This window comes from Rhamphochromis longiceps, linkage group LG9 (assembly GCF_057381845.1).
Source record: "Rhamphochromis longiceps isolate RC_006_pf linkage group LG9, R_longiceps_female_GT1.1, whole genome shotgun sequence".
Classification (NCBI taxonomy): Eukaryota; Metazoa; Chordata; class Actinopteri; order Cichliformes; family Cichlidae; genus Rhamphochromis; species Rhamphochromis longiceps.
In genome coordinates, this window is record NC_140565.1 from 35252525 (window position 1) to 35268763 (window position 16239).

At 48.9% G+C, this 16239-nt stretch overlaps 2 protein-coding genes across 2 annotated transcripts; both read left to right on the forward strand.

Moving 5' to 3' along the window:
- Positions 1-1922: 1922 nt before the first annotated feature.
- On the forward strand, positions 1923-8524 carry riok3 (RIO kinase 3 (yeast)). Its single transcript, XM_085419430.1, has 13 exons — positions 1923-2252; positions 3819-3934; positions 4059-4201; positions 4322-4429; positions 4606-4715; positions 4982-5125; positions 5197-5324; positions 5989-6171; positions 6240-6399; positions 6540-6620; positions 7262-7351; positions 7440-7553; positions 7712-8524. The coding sequence occupies exons 1-13, from the start codon at positions 2217-2219 to the stop codon at positions 7823-7825; spliced, it is 1527 nt and encodes a 508-aa protein (XP_085275556.1). The 5' UTR covers positions 1923-2216; the 3' UTR covers positions 7826-8524.
- Positions 8525-9681: 1157 nt separating this feature from the next.
- rmc1 (regulator of MON1-CCZ1) lies at positions 9682-15920 on the forward strand. The gene is made up of 20 exons (XM_085419429.1): positions 9682-9913; positions 10367-10443; positions 10901-10985; positions 11314-11370; positions 11449-11535; positions 11846-11986; positions 12202-12305; positions 12388-12477; positions 12575-12680; positions 12775-12883; positions 13233-13277; positions 13351-13404; positions 13649-13777; positions 14104-14210; positions 14300-14419; positions 14504-14581; positions 14656-14760; positions 14915-14983; positions 15061-15148; positions 15234-15920. The coding sequence occupies exons 1-20, from the start codon at positions 9815-9817 to the stop codon at positions 15449-15451; spliced, it is 1968 nt and encodes a 655-aa protein (XP_085275555.1). The 5' UTR covers positions 9682-9814; the 3' UTR covers positions 15452-15920.
- Positions 15921-16239: the final 319 nt, after the last annotated feature.

The window sequence follows — 16239 nt, forward strand, 5'->3', positions numbered from 1 at the left end:
TCTGACCCAGTGTTCTCCTCCACAGGTTCTCCTCGAGGGTGCGTCCTATCGCCCTTATTATTCACTCTCTATACAAACATGTGTCAGAGCAGACATGAAAACAGGGTCATTATTAAATATGCAGATGACTCTGTTATTGTCAGCTTACTGAAAGAGGGTGAAATTAACCACGGCCCAGTCATTGATGACTTTGTTCAGTGGTGGGAGGAGTCTTATCTCCAGCTGAACATATCTAAAACAAAAGACATGGTTGTTGATTTTAGGAAACAACAAAATGGGCACGGAGTCACTTTAATTAAAGGTCAGAAAATAGAGCAAGTACAATCATATAAATATCTTGGGACCATAATCAATGAAAAACTGAACTTTGATCAAAATTGCAAATCAGTTTGTAAAAAGGGTCACCAGCACCTTTATTGTCTTAGGAAACTTGTTCATTTCCACATTGACCAAAAAATGTTAACTTTGTTTTCTCGTTCTTTTATTGAGTCTGTTTTATCCTTTTGTTTGGTGGCATGGTTCGGTCAGACCTCTGTCACAGAGAAAAACTCTCTGAATCAGATAGTGAGATGGTCCAGTCGTCTGATAGGTGAGCCACAGTCTTGTTTAGCCTCCCTGTACTCTAAGCAGGTACAGAGGATGGCTTTATCAATCCTTAAAAATGGTTCCCATCCTCTAAGGGGTGAATTTCAGCTTCTTCCCTCAGGACGGAGGTTTCTATTTCCGAGATGCAGGACAAAGCGTTATAAAAATAGCTTTGTCCCCGTTGCTGTCACTGAATTAAATAAGAACTGTTTTTGATTCGAAATATCAAAACTACTATATATGTGCCACAGTGAGTTTTATATATTTACTAGGTATGTGTGTTTTTAAAGGGATGCCAAATGCTGTCATTTTTCTGTAAAGCAAATTTACCTTGCCTTTGGGTATAAATAAAGTTACCTTGACCTTGACCTTGACCTTCCTGCAACAAATAAAAACGATTATTTTATCCAATTTTCTGATTGTTTCATTTTTTGCTTTTATTTTTAAGTCCCACTTGGGCGGCTTCCGGTTTGGTTAATGTAAACACCGCGTGACTTTACACACCTGTGACAGCGAAGCGCGTTCGCGAGTCAACCTGTGCTGACAGATTGTAGGTCGTGCGCGCAGCCGCACAGTCTGAACGCGCATGCGGAACGCGCAGAGATGATGAAGCTTTCAAATACGTCATTTTTTTAAATTTTATTTCACATCGAAAATTTCACCTTTCACACCACACACGTGCTAATATATCATTTTCAATATAAATATTAATAATCTTATTAACTGATTTAGCTGCTTGATTGTTAACATGTTTTATTATATTCTAAAAAGTTTCATCTTTAATCGTCTTTTTACTGATTTCTTTTTAATACGCGGTTCATTCAGGGGGCGCTGATGCGTTTCCAGCCCAGCTGAGAGATGGAATCTGTCCAGGGTGTCCCGGGTCTGCTCCGGGCACACGTCCGGGCACCAGTTTACCCAGTTTGCCTGGGACAAGATTACTGGGTTGGATGTGATATCTGCTAGCTGATGGTAAACGGTGGTTACATTTCTGGCTATTGAGGCTAAATCATTTATTTGTCTTTTATTTTATTTTCATATAATAAATGAAAAAGAAAATAACATATTAAAAGTAGAAAATGATACATCACTGGAAAAAAGCTTGATTTGTGTTACTTTTTAAATAAATTGATGCTCATGCGTATTTTTTTTCAGATTTTGTGACTTTTTGACCTCCAGGCGATTTTAAATCAATGGAGTGGAAGAAAACAACTAAACATTGAGATTAAAGATGCAGACATTTGGATTTCAGAAGATTTTAGTTCTGGAAACGTATTAATTTAAAAGTGGGAGGGCTTTTATTGTGAAGGCGGGCAGTAGTGTCTTAGTTGAACAGTGACGTTCTTCCTGTCGTGCTAAGGGTCAACTGTTCTGTGAAGCTCCTCTGTGCGGCCTCTTCTGCCTCCTTACAGCCGTTGGTTTATTAAAAAATCTTCTGTTTCCGGCTCGTAAATTATTTCTGTCGCGGTTCCGGAAGTGTCCAGCACAGTTTGGCTCAGGTGTCACAGCGCGTGGAGGTTTTTATTCACCTTACTTTCTGGAAGTTTCAAAGCTAACGTTAGCTCAGCAGCTAGCCATCATTCACCCCCCGCGGAGAGAATCGATCTATAATCATCATCATCGTCATCATCATGGATCAATCAGGAGTCACAGCGCAGACACCGAAGGTAGGTCCCTCCTCTGCCCGGCTCTCCTGCCGCGGTTATCGGTTAGACTTCGGGGAGCGGCCGCGGCTGCTGTTAGCCGCTCCCAGTGCTACCATGGCGGCTGTTTCCTTTAAAGGCTCTGGTTGCAGATAACCCGGGAGGCACCGGGTTAGCACCGAGCTGTGTGTTATTTTAGATAACAGCCTGTCAGCTGGTGGTTAAAGCAGGAGATGAGCTCACCGATGCTTCAGCTCAGACCACAGGCTGGCCGGTTTGACCCGGACTGGACCGGGCCAAGACAGCCTCTGTGATGACACACCTCTAGATTCCACCTGTTTATCCCGGAAACGTTTCGTGAGCCAAAGGTTTAGCTTCACATCGAGTCCGGGAGAGTTTCAGCTGTAACATCAGTTTTCCTTCGTCACAGAGAAATCAGCTGCCTGTGGGCTTGAACTATAACAGAAGTGACGCTACAGAGGGAGCTGCGGAGGCGCAGACTGTCCTGTAATCAGAAAACAGTGTTTGTTTTACTGTCAGTAAACAGGAAGTGTAGTTATCGGTCTATAACATAATTACTGTGCTGTAGTGGCTCGTGAGGGGGTCTGAGTCAGTGAGGAAAACGGTGAAACTTCAGGAAATCCAGTTAAAAGTCCTCCATAATTTCCAAAGTCCGGTGGACCAGAGTGGAGCCTCTGCCGGGCCATTTGTGGACTCCGGGCCTTATATTTAACACTCCTGCCCCAGACTGTAAATAATAACCAGCTGTGCTTCAGACATGTCTGAACATGTTCTTCTGTGCCTGGTGACTCAGGCCCCACCTGTAGCTCCTGACTCACCTGTTCATGCAGCACCGAGGCTCGACTGAAGGCGGACTCGAGGAAATAAGAAACATCCATCTGTGAAAAACCAACATTTAAAAAACACTAAACTCTCGACTCCGTTTCCACCAGTTTAAACTTCAGCTCATTAAGCTCTGACTGCACCAGTATTTGAATTTTATTAGCTGATAATCAAGAAAAAGTTTTTATGATGACAGATTTTTCTTATCTTCTGTTTTTCTTTCTGATAATTTGTCAGATAGTTTTTGTCATTAAGATATCCTGAGTTTGGGGGACGTCCGTAGAGTAAATCAGGACATTTTGGGGGATTTTTGGACTATTTTTTGACCAAATAATCAATAACAAAGATTCCAGAAAACAATCCAGAAACTGTTGGTATCAGGAGAGAAATGATGTCATACAGTCCCGTGTTGGACTGCACACGCTTCACAAAAAGGGAGTGTGATATAAAATAATATATGTATATGATGCAAAAGATAAAAGCTCACCATAAACACATAAAATAATAAAATGTGTAAAACAGAAGTAAAAACAATAAATATCCATTTAAATCTGTGGAACATTAAAGAATGTGTGTGAATATAAACAGTGAATTAGTATAAAACTGTTTGTTTGTTATTGTGAAGATCAAAGAAACCTGAGGTAATCGTAATGACAGTAACATGATCCAAGTACTCTGATTACTCATGTGGGGCGTTCTCTGGAGGTCCTTCAGTCATTTCATGTGTCTATTCCTTGTCACTGTCAGAGCCCGTGGGGTTCGGCGGCCCCGGCGGCTCCAGCCTGCTCTCTCGCTGAGGTGATGAGCGAACAGCTGGCGAAGCAGCTGGACGAGGAGAATGCCGTCTTCCCGGCGCTCTCTGAGTAAGAGTTCCCGTTGAAGCTTCTGAGGGTTAAAAGTTTCCGTCCTGTTAACGTCAAACGTTCCTGTCGTCAGTAAATCAAGAGCTTTAAAAGGTTCTCAGGTGGTAACGCGTCTGTCTCTCAGTCCTGCAGCCGAGCTGCTGCCCGACGAAGCCCCCGACACCACCAGCGACCTGATGCTCGCCCAGATGCTGCAGATGCAGTTCGACCGCGAGTTCGACGACCAGCTGCGGCGCGAGGAGAAGAAGTTCAACGGGGACAGCAAAGGTGATTCAGAAAGCTTCGGGTTATGTGAAGCAGTTGAAGTTCTGAAGGCGCCACGGTCGGCGTGTCTGTGAACGGCGGTTAATAAAGTTTAATTCAAAGTGTGACACGTTTCTGTTTTAGTGTCCATCTCCTTCGAGAACTACCGCATGGTTCATCCGTACGACGACAGCGACAGCTCCGGGGACGAGGTCGACTGGCAGGACACGAGACACGACCCCTACAGAGCCGGTAGGACGCCTGCAGGGGAGGACAAAATCACAGCAACACGTCAGAGCGCCAAACGGCGGCCTGACGCGTCAGTCGCTGAGCTTCTTTACACTCTGTCTCAACTTCACCATCATCCTTTTCTGTGTGTGTGTGTGTGTGTGTGTGTGTGTGTGTGTGTGTGTGTCGTCTCGTCTCAGACAAACCTCAGACCACACCGAGGAAAGGCTTCACGGGGAAGGGGAAGAACATCACCACCAAACATGACGAAGTGACCTGCGGCCGCAAGAACACGGCACGCATGGACAACGTAAGATGGCCGAGCTCGCTTTGCTTAAATATCTGATTTGTAGATCGTTGTCTGAAAACAAAAAGAGTTCTCGTGTCGCTCAGATGAAGCCTGCTCGGCTTTCAAAGCTTCGTTTTGGCCTCAGCAGCACGGCAGGTTGAAGTGGGACGCTGTAGCTGCTGGGCAGCTCCGGGTGGAGCAGGTGGAGAACAGAGTGTGTGCGTCTCTAACACAGCAGGTATCAGCCGCACCGCCGTTTTCATTGCGTGCTGTTCTCCCTCGTCCAGTTTGCCCCGGAGGTCCACGTCGGTGACGGCCTGGGGATGGACCTGAAGCTGTCCAATCAGGTGTTTAACTCCCTGAAGCGGCACTGCTACAGCGAGCAGAGACGCAGCGCCAGGCTGCACGAGAAGAAGGAGCACTCCACCGCCGTACGTATGGAAACGCCCTCCGCCCGCTGCAGGATGCTGAAGCTCTCTGACTCCTCCTCCTCTCTCCTCAGGAGCAAGCCGTGGACCCTCGCACTCGCCTGCTGATGTACAAGATGGTGAACGCCGGCGTGCTGGAAAACATCAACGGCTGCATCAGCACCGGGAAGGAGTCTGTGGTGTTCCACGCCGACGGAGGGAGGTGAGCGGGAAAATCAGCCGCGAGGTTACAAATGCTTTGAGACGGGAAACGCACACCTGCCCACAGGTGGTGTTTGATTTACTGTGTGTGTGTGTGTGCGCGTGCGTGCGTGTGTGTGTGCGTGTGTGTGCGCGTGTGTGTGTCCGTGTGTGTGCGCGTGTCCGTGTGTGTGTGTCCGTGTGTGTGTCCGTGTGTGTGTCCGTGTGTGTGTCCGTGCGTGTGTCCGTGTGTGTGCGCGTGTGTGTGTCCGTGTGTGTGCGCGTGTGTGTGTCCGTGTGTGTGCGTGTGTCCGTGTGTGTGCGCGCGTGTGTGCGCGCGTGTGTGTCCGTGTGTGTGTCCGTGTGTGTGTGCGTGCGTGTGTCCGTGCGTGTGTCCGTGTGTCCGTGCGTGTGTGTCCGTGTGTGTGCGCGTGTGTGTGTCCGTGTGTGTCCGTGTGTCCGTGCGTGTGTGTCCGTGCGTGTGTGTCCGTGTGTGTGTGCGTGTGTGTGCGTGTGTCCGTGCGTGTGTCCGTGTGTGTGTGTGTGTCCGTGTGTGTCCGTGCGTGTGTCTGTGTGTGTGTGTGTCTGCGTGTGTGTGTGCGTGTGTCCGTGTGTGTGTGCGTGTGTCCGTGTGTGTGTGTGCGTGTGTGCGTGTGTGTGCGTGTCTGCGCGCGTGTGTGCGTCAGCCTGGAGGAGCAGCCCGTCCCAGACGAGGTGGTGCTGAAGGTGTTTAAAACGACGCTGAACGAGTTCAAGAACAGAGACCGCTACATCAAAGACGACTACCGCTTCAAGGACCGCTTCAGCAAACTGAACCCACGCAAGATCATCCGTCTGTGGGCCGAGAAGGAGATGCACAACCTGGGCAGGTGAGTGGAGTCCACGGGGGGGCGGCGGGAGCCGCTCCGTGACCTAAACCCCGGCTGTGTGCTTTCAGGATGAAGAAGGCCGAGATCCCGTGCCCGGAGGTGGTCCTGCTGAAGAAACACATCCTGGTGATGTCGTTCATCGGCAAAGACCACGTCCCCGCCCCCAAACTCAAAGACGCCATGCTGAACTCAGAGGACCTGAAGAACGCCTACTACCAAGTCCTCCACGTACGTACGCCCACAGGAAGTCCGCTTCTTTGTTTTCATTCCTTTCTCCTGCAGACGTCTCTGTCAGGATTAAATTCAGTTTCATTTTGAGTCTGAGAAGAAGACGTCTGACAGCGGCTTCTCGCCGTCTTCCCGTGCAGGTGATGCAGCAGCTGTATCAGGAGTGCAACCTGGTCCACGCCGACCTCAGCGAATACAACATGCTGTGGCACGAAGGGAAGGTACAGCTCAAAGTCAAAGTCAACTTTATTTGTCGATTCTGCCACATGTACAGGACATACAGAGAATAGAAATTGCGTTACTCTCAAACCCTAGATAAATAGCAAATGAACATTTAAATATATTTAAATATAAAAGTGATTAAAAATGCAAGTAAAATAATTAAAAAGTAAAAATTTAAATAAATACAATTTTACATATAACAGAAAGCTATACAATATACAATATAATGGGTAAGTGACATTGAGTGTAAACCAGGCAGAGTAGTGCAAATAGGCAAATAGTGCAAATGGAGATTTGGTAATGTACGGTAAGAGAAAGTGTAACAACAAAGTCTTATGAGGTAATGGCAGTCCAATGCTCCACAAGTGACTGGTAACTGGTGCAGGCCAGTGAGTGAGTCAGAGAGAGTGTGTGTGTGTGTGTGTGTGTGTGTGTGTGTGTGTGTGTGTGTGTGTGTGTGTGTGTGTGTGTGTGTGTGTGTGTGTGTGTGTGTGTGTGTGAGACAGAGTTCAGTGAGACCGTGGAGGAGAGAGGGGAGAGGGGGCAGAATCGGGAGGGAGTTAAGCTGCCCTGCTTTTACCTGTCCTCCTCCCCCTCTTACCCTCTGTGATGTCATCAGTCACCCTCGCTCTCATTGCAGGTGTGGCTGATTGACGTGAGTCAGTCCGTGGAGCCCACCCACCCCCACGGTCTGGAGTTCCTCTTCAGAGACTGCAGGAACGTTTCCACGGTAAGCCCGTCTCCTCTCTGCTGGATCACGAAATTTAAACCTGACTCACGATTTCACTCGTTTTTATTTAAATCGTTTGTCGCTCCAGTTCTTCCAGAAGAGAGGCGTGAGCGAGGCCATGAGCACCTATGACCTTTTCAACGCCGTGACCGGCCTGAACATCCCCGTGGGCGCCGAGGACGAGGCCGAGTTCATGGCAGAGGTAACGCAGATGTTGCAGGTTGATGATCCTCAGTTATCAGGGTTGTCTGATGTTTTGGTGCCGGTTAAATTCTCGTGGGGTCGTTAAATTAGAGAAAAAGTTCAACACTGTGTGGTTAAGAAGCAGCTGGAGTCACGCGGCGTCTCTCTGCTCGACAGATCGTGGCGCTGGAGAAGAGGAACGAAGACCACATCCAGAAACGAGGCAAGAAAACCTTCCCGGTGACCTCGGAGGACGGCGGCCCCCCTTTAGAGCCCGACGCCGATGACTAACGCCCGCACAGCTCGCAGATTCTTCATGATCCCGCCGTGTTTTTAGACAAATCCGAAAAAGAGATGAACGGAGGACGAGGACGACGCCTCGGCACCTCCAACCCACCACCCTACTCGCTGCTTCCTGTAAACGGGAAGAGTGAGGGGGCGGGGTTAACGTTTAACCGCATTGGACGTTAAAGTCAGAGCGTCAGACGATCAGAGGCGGTTTCCTGAGGCTCGGGTCTTCCTGCTAAGATTGTCCCACGCTGCTCGCAGTGTGTGTTTTTGTAAACGCTTCGTAGATTAAAACCCGACTTCAGGGGGAAACGAGCTGCTGCGTCACCGAGGCGCTCTTATTACCATCACGCTGCAGGAAAACAGATTTACCCTCAAAAACTTTAGAAAGAAGTAGAAATCAGCTGAAACCTCACTGTTGTAAAATCAAATGAATTTATTTTTCTTCTAGTAAAAACATTAAAGCTCCTGTTTTCCTGTGTTCAGGAGGCATGGAGGGTTGGGTCAAAGCAGGAAGTTCAAGAGTGAGAATGAAACGTTATGAACAGGTCTGCTGATTTCAGATGTTTACAGTGGAGGAGAGCAGGTGTGCCTGCAGGAAGCCCTGCTGTCTGCTGCTAGCTTCAACAGTAATGTCGGGTTTTCAACAGGATGTTGGTCTCATGGTGCAAATTCAGAATAAAACACAAACATGGAAAATTCTTCTTGTTGGCTTTTATTTTGTAAGAACATAATCCTTATCTGTGAGAACTCAGGAGCTCCAAGGGAAGTAAACACTAACCAGCACATGATCTGTCACATGACTTTGTGTGAGGGGGACTTCCTGTGTAAACTGATGGCCTTCAGAATAAAATGTTTTTTGCCCTCCAGTTTGACCTTACTTTGGAGGGATGCTAATAAATCAAGAACATCCACGTTAAGTGTCCTAAAGCAGGACTAGTCCTGTAGTGAACATTAAAAGTGTGACGAAACATAAACGGGCTGATAAGCTGATCACATCTCTCGTAAACAGGTGTTCAACGGGTGCTTTCCTTTTTTATCTGATTATTATGATTCCTGCTCCAAACACGGGATCTTGTTTGGGAGATGGTCAAATATTCCTGCTGGTGTTCCATGTCAGCTGCATCCATCTTCAGGCACCCATCCACATCCAGGAGGAGGCGTCCTGGTCACATGCTGAACCACCTTGGTTTGCACCTTGTAATGTGGAGTACCGTTTCCTGTCTCTCAGGCGGAGTCCACGCACTCTTTGGAAGAAGATTGCTTCTGCTGGTGCCCACAGCTGTTGGTAAGAGATGAGGTCAGGTTGGTAAATCTGCTTCACAGATGCTGCTCCGCTCTCCCCTCACTCGTGCAGAAGACACTGAACAACTTTAACTTTGTGAAAAACGGCCTCAGACATTTCTGATCTTGTCTCTCGCACCCAATTGCTGAGCACCCCTGTGCGAGCTGGGGGAAAGTAATTTCCTTCTTTATGATCCGCTTGTTTGATTTGCCCAAAACTTGGACATTGGATGATGAAGATGAAGCTGTCAGGCAGGAGGAAAACAGGAAGAGGTTCACTGATGTAGAGAAAGAGGACGCACAGAGGGTTGATTCTAGGGAAAGAGTGACACGGAGGCTGATGATCTGCTGTGGTCACTCTTACAGGGAGCAACTGAAAAAAGATGAAGGAGAATAAAAATATCTCCTAACATATAAAGTGATACACTAAAAATAATAAGCACCAGTATTGTTGACTGTGCAGTGACCTGCAAGAGGCAGTAGCTCAACTCCCACAACAACGCCACTGCTGGAAGCCACCTCCGTTTTATACAGAGCCTCAGAGGATATGAACATCTAACAATAAAACTCCTGCTTTTATTGTGAAGGCTGCAGTGGAAGTCGTGTCTCTGGCCGGTTGCTTCGCTCTTCTTCCGCGATCAGAGGCCGGAGTCTGGAGGCAGAACCGAGCGGAAACCTGCGAAATAAAGCGGCGGCCAGGTGCGAAGGATGGCCGAGGAGCATTACCTGGAGCTGAGCGAGAACCCCGTGCAGTTCGAACATGCCTCGAGCGTCAACAACGTCTTCTTCGACGAGGCCAACAAGCAGGTGAGCTAACGGCTAACAGCTAGCAAAACTTCTGCCGGCGGATTTAAATGAATAAGTTCAAAAACTGGAACATTTCCGGTAAAATGTGACAGTGGAGTTTATTTAAAACATATTTAATAATTGATTATTTTATTTAGGATGTTAACTGGCTTAAATTAAGCTCTGACTATGAAAAATAAGAAGTAACCCGGAGGACTTCACTCACTGTCAGCTGCTATTAAACTGCGATTAATCTGAACCACGATCAGCTGACGTGAAATTCTCCCAAACATGCTTCATTTTGTTTGGTTCGTTTTTACAGGTGTGGCCTCTTCTTCGCCATATTTGAGTGATAGAGGACATTTTCATCTCTTGTGTCAGTAAAAGTTGCTCAGACTTACACCGCTCTGGTGTTTGCGTGTTATATTAAACACACCTGTGTGCAGCTGTCCGACATCTGTTTTCTTTCTCCAGGTGTTCGCAGTGCGTTCAGGTGGAGCCACCGGGGTGGTGGTTAAAGGTCCTGATGACAAGAGCAGCGTCGCCTTCAGGTTCGTGGATTTAAAGATAAAGCACGTCCGTGTTTTTAATCTTTATTTGTACCTGTCGCCACATGAGGGTAAACCTTCACAGCTCTGGGTTATTCTTGGTGGTTGAAGCCGGGCCTGGAGATGCTAATGAAGGCGTTGCACACAGCTGGGTATGCTTTGGAAGGTGTTCTTCAACTCAAACCCACGCTTCCCTGTGACCCCCCCCCTCCTTTATGTGTGCAAGTTCCATCTAAAGTGGGTTTAGGTTATCTCCCCAATGCCTGACGACGCTCTGAAAGTTGAATAACTTGTCCCAGATACTGAAACTCTCGGCTTCATGCTGCTGCTGGGTCTTTAAAGCCTTCAGGTCAGAGGTCAGAGTGACTGGAGAGGCCGAAACTGGAGCGATGCGTTCACTGGCAGTGTTTAGATCAGTAAAACGGGAATGCTTATGTAAACTGTGTGTTTGACTCGTCAGGATGGACGATAAAGGAGAAGTAAAATGCATCAAGTTTTCCATCGGTAACAAGATCCTGGCTGTGCAGAGAACCTCCAAGTCTGTGGTGAGTTCAGGGACACTCAGACATGGTCTTAATAGGCGCAGAGGAGCGGCGGGGCTCCTGCCTTATTTCGCCTCATTGTGGTCTCGTTTCTAAAATCCTGCACACTTATTTGATAAAACTGTGCCTCTAGTGGAGAATTTATGATACAAACCTTTTTATTTGTAAATGTTGAATTTTTTGTTGGAAGTTCAGTTTTTATTGTAAATGTTTGTTATTTTTTTCCTTCTGGTCATGCAGGTCACGCATGCTTGGTTAGCGATGGTTTCAAATGTGACGTTTCTGTTTTGAATGTTTCTGATCCGGGCGAACGCTGTTTTTGTGTTGGCAGGATTTCATCAACTTCATCCCCGACTACCCGCACACAGAGTTCAGTCAGGAGTGTAAGGTACGCTGCAGTTCCTGCTGTTTGCAGGCCGTCTGCTGACGGACGAACTGGGCTCATGATGTTTGTGTCGCTCCGCAGACGAAGAACGCCAGCATTTTAGGTTTCTGTTGGACCAACTGGAACGAGGTCGTCTTCATAACCGACCAGGGAATCGAGTTTTACCAGGTAACCCGAACAGCTCGCCCACAGAGAGCTGTGCTGAGTGTTCGGCTCTGCGTGGTCATGTGACTCAAATCTTCATACAATGTCCTCTGATTGGAGAGTTCAAAGGAACAATTCAGTGTTTGACCTGTTGAAACGTCTCATCTCCATGTGTGCGTTCTACAAGGACAAACAGGAAGTGACATCAGTTTGATGCCTGGCACTTTGGTTCTCGTCATTTAAGACGATAAACGTGAAAAGTGTCTGTGTGTGCCTCAGGCTCACCTGAGCTTTACCTGTTCAGCTGTGATGTCATGACCTCCTGTGTGCTCAGGTGTTTCCAGACAAGCGCAGCCTGAAGCTGCTGAAGAGTCAGAGCATCAACGTGAACTGGTACCAGTACTGCCCCGAGACCGCCGTCATCCTGCTGTCCACCACCGTGCAGGGGAACATCCTGCAGCCCTTCGCCTTCAGGGTGAGGCGGATACTCACGTCGCTATAGCAACACAAAGCTCGTCATTTTGATTTCAGTGTGCGTGCGTTCATTGGTCGGTTTAGAGGCCGTTTCTGTGCAGCAGCACATCCACATCGCTTCATTGTGCATCCTGAATGGATCATTTCTAGAGTGGGCGTGGCTTCACCTGCAGTCGAGGTCAGCTGATGTGAGGAAACTTTGTTTTGCTGTTCCAGAACGGGACCATGTCCAAGATGTCCAAGTTTGAGATCGAGCTGCCGGTTGTCCCCAAACCTGCCAAACTCAGCCTGTCGGAGAGAGACATCGCCATGGCAACCATGTAATTCACAGGCTGGGTTATTTTCTTTTGTTTGTGCTGCACTTAAAAAAACAACAACAATGACTTAACTATGTGTTTGCAGCTATGGTCAGCTGTACGTGATGTACCTGAAGCATCACTCGAGGACGGCCAACAGTCCCAGTGCAGAGGTGGTGCTGTACCACCTGTCCAGGTAAACGCTCCGCAGCGTCTGCTGATTGCTGGACTGGAGCTTTAAAACGCGTTGACGCTTTAAATCCAGGCTCTCGTGTTCCCTCTGTGTGGCTCAGGGAAGGTTCCTGTAAGAAGAGTCACGTGCTGAAGCTGAACACGACGGGCAAGTTCGCTCTGAACATCGTCGACAACCTGGTGGTGGTTCATCACCAGAGCTCGCAGGTTAGAGCCCCGTCCTTCCTCTGAGGCGCCGGGCACGGTGGAGCTGATGATCTCAGGTGTTTTTGTTAAACCGGCTTCATGCTCTGTCATTCAGACCTCGCTGATCTTCGACATCAAGCTGAAGGAGCCCGACTGTGCCCTGAACATCCACCAGCCCGTCCTGCCCGCCAGGTCCATCCACCCCTACAGGATCCCGCTGTCAGGTACGCACGAAAGCTACCAATGAATCAAGATGTGATCGAACTGCAAACGTTCAGCTTTGAATAGATGAAATGAGTTAGTTGAACAGGAAATATGTGATTAACAGCAGAGGAGTTACAGGCACCCGTGAGAAGAGCACAGAATCGAACCTGCGCCTTTAAGTAGCTGTGAAACAGAAGTGAAGCTGAGAGGAGCAAAGCATCGAAAGCTGGGATTAGAATCCGAAGCGTGAGGTTGGCACCGACTGCAGACCTCTGCTGTTTATCGACGATGCTGCTTAGTTAGTCGTGAAGGTGACGCTCTGCTGTGAAGCTGTGCTTCTTCTTCACCGTCCTCTCGTCTTCCCCGCAGGGCCGGCGGCCGTTCCTTCGCAGCCTCCGGTGCCGTGTCAGCTCTGTATCCTTTCCTCACAGTAAATGTTTGATTCGCTGCCAGTCTCAGGCGTTTCTTTTCCTCAGCGTCACTCCAGACTCCTCCTCCTGGAGCGTCTTCCAGCCAGACATCATCATCAGCGCCAGCGAAGGTGAGCAAACGCAAACGCACAATGGAGAAAATACACTTAATGCTACGTTCAGGGTGAATCCATGGTGGGGTTGAAGTTCAGTCCAGGCGTCTCCTGCAGTAGAGCAGCCCTGATGGAAATCCTGTTTTATCTGAGCCCGACGTCAGAGACGTTTCATTTTCTCGCACACAAGTCAAACAACAATTCTGTGAACGGACTAAAAATGATTGTTCCACCATCCACAGCATCATTTCTGCTGTTTCAGGTTACCTGTGGTACCTGCAGGTGAAGCTGCCGCCCACAGTCAACCTGCTGCAGGACAAAGGCAAACTGATGGACTTCCTGTTACGGCGCAGAGAGTGCAAGATGGTCATCCTGTCGGTCTGCTCGCAGAGTGCGTATCTAACCGCCGCTCGTCTTTACTCTGATCAGAAATCGAAGCTGATGATGAGACGGCGCTCTGGTTATGAAGAAAACCAGAGCGACTCACCTGAGGATCCAGCTGCTCCTCTGGGTCGACGTTTCTGCTTCGATGCTCCGTAAAACATAAAATAAGCTGTGAGCCAGGACTGAGGGGATGTAGAAACCAGTGAAACCAGTAACACCAGGCACAATCTGAGGCAGCAGCTGGACCTGTAGTTCGCACATTCATGCTGTTATTTCCTCTGAACGGCGAGCTGTGCCACGAGCCAAAGTCCCACTCTTCTGTCTGTGTTGCAGTTCTGGAGGTCGGCGAGAAGGGAAGTCTTCCTGTTGTGGCGACCGTGTTTGACAAACTCAACCAGGTGTACAAAGATTACCTGGAGGCGGAGCAGAGCTACACTCAGGTGAGGCACCCACGGAGCTTCCTGCTCCCTAAAGTCACCTGATCTGATTTCTAACAGGGTTTTTTTTTTTTTTTTTTCCCCGTTTGCAGGCGATGGAGTCCGGACCGAGCCGAGGAAGCGCCGCCCAGAAGCGTCCGGTCAGAACTCAGGCCGTCATCGACCAGTCGGACATGTACACGCACGTCCTGTCCTCGTTCACGGAGAGGAAGGTACGCCGCACGGGCTCCTGTGAGTTTCCACCCAAACGTTTTCAAGCCAGGTGATGTGATGAACTTCCTGCTCTGTGCCCGCAGGGCGTCTCCCACAAGTTCATCATCGCCGTGCTGATGGAGTACATCCGCTCTCTGAACCAGTTCCAGATCACCGTCCAGGTAACTCAGCAGAGCCACGCGAGCAGGCTGGGATTGTTACTGGTCCTGGTAACACCTGTAATGGTTTTTTCCAGCATTACCTGTACGAGCTGGTGATCAAGACGCTGGTGCAACACAACCTGTTCTACATGCTGCACCAGTTCCTGCAGTACCACGTCCTCAGCGACTCCAAACCTCTGGTGAGTTCAAACCAGGAGCTCATCCTGAGACGCCGAGTCTGCGGGTCTGTCGACGCCCCTCATCTCCCGTTGAGCCCGAGCAGAGCTCGTCTTCCTCGACGTGCTGGTTACGTCCATCGTTTCAGTGTCTCATTGTTGAATTGTGTCCTCTCAGGCGTGTTTGCTGCTGTCTCTGGAGAGCACGTACCCACCCGCACACCAGCTGTCCCTGGACATGCTGAAGGTACCAAACAAGCTTAAAAACCTTCACGTGGTCATTTCATTGGTTCATCGCTGTAAACTTCCTGTTTGCGTTCACAGCGTCTGTCCACGGCCAACGACGAGATCATCGAGGTTCTGCTGTCGAAGCAGCAGGTTCTGGGCGCGCTCAGATTCATCCGCAGCGTCGGTGCGTTGATCCTGAGGCGTTTCCTCCCTCACACACACGAATGTGTTTAACGCAAACTCGCCCTGACGTGTTTCTCCCGGCGCAGGTGGCCACGACAACGCGTCTGCGCGGAAGTTCCTGGACGCGGCGCAGCAGACCGGAGACCAGATGCTGTTCTACACGGTGTTTAGGTCGTTCCAGCAGAGAAACCAGCGACTCAGGGGAAGCCCCGCCTTCAACCCAGGTGAGCACTGCGAGGAGCACGTGGCTCACTTCAAGCAGCTGTTTGGGGAGCAGGCGTTGATGAAGCCCTCCACCGTGTGAGCCCGGTCTCCGTGGCGAGGAGACGACTCGACGGGACGCAAATCATCGCGTACGTTCACGTGCACACGAGTGTCCTGCTGCAGGAAACCGTGAGAGTGTGACGCCACAGAGCATCCTAGCATGCCGCCCCCAGGGTTAAGAAAAGGTGGTGTTACTGTGGCCCGATCCCTGCTGCTCCACCTTAAATGTTAACAGGATGTGTTAATTTATGATGATTGCTTTTGCTAAAATCTTCCTCCTCTGCGGCTCTAACACCTTCATGCGGTCGGGTTTACCTGCACAGGTGATCCTGATATCGCTCTGATATCAGCTGTTGTGGGAGGGGCCAGAGCCTGCACCGCTGTGTGTTTGTGGGGTGAATGTGAGGTGTATATTCTGTAAGATAAAGATGAATTATTGTGCATGAACAGGTTTTAATGTCATGAAATCCAACATGTCTGTGTGCAGCTAATAAAGGTTTAACTGAAAATCCGTTGTCAGTTCCATCCATGTCCTCACACACACCTCAGCCACTGAAGGACTTTTATCTAACGTTCAGCAGCTTTGGGTTCATGACTGCAGCCTGGAGTCGAACCTCCAACCAGCAGAGCTGCTCTGAGCTACACCTGTCAGCACGAGGATCACACAGCGTCCCGGTTTCCATTTTCAGTTCTTGTACCAGAACATTTTTAACTGATAGGCGAAAATTTCAAATGTTTGGCTCCAACCATCGACGTGTATGAAGGAGAGTTTGGGTTTAGTCTGGACATCTCGTTAAAATCTGATGGCATTATGAACAAAGCACCATC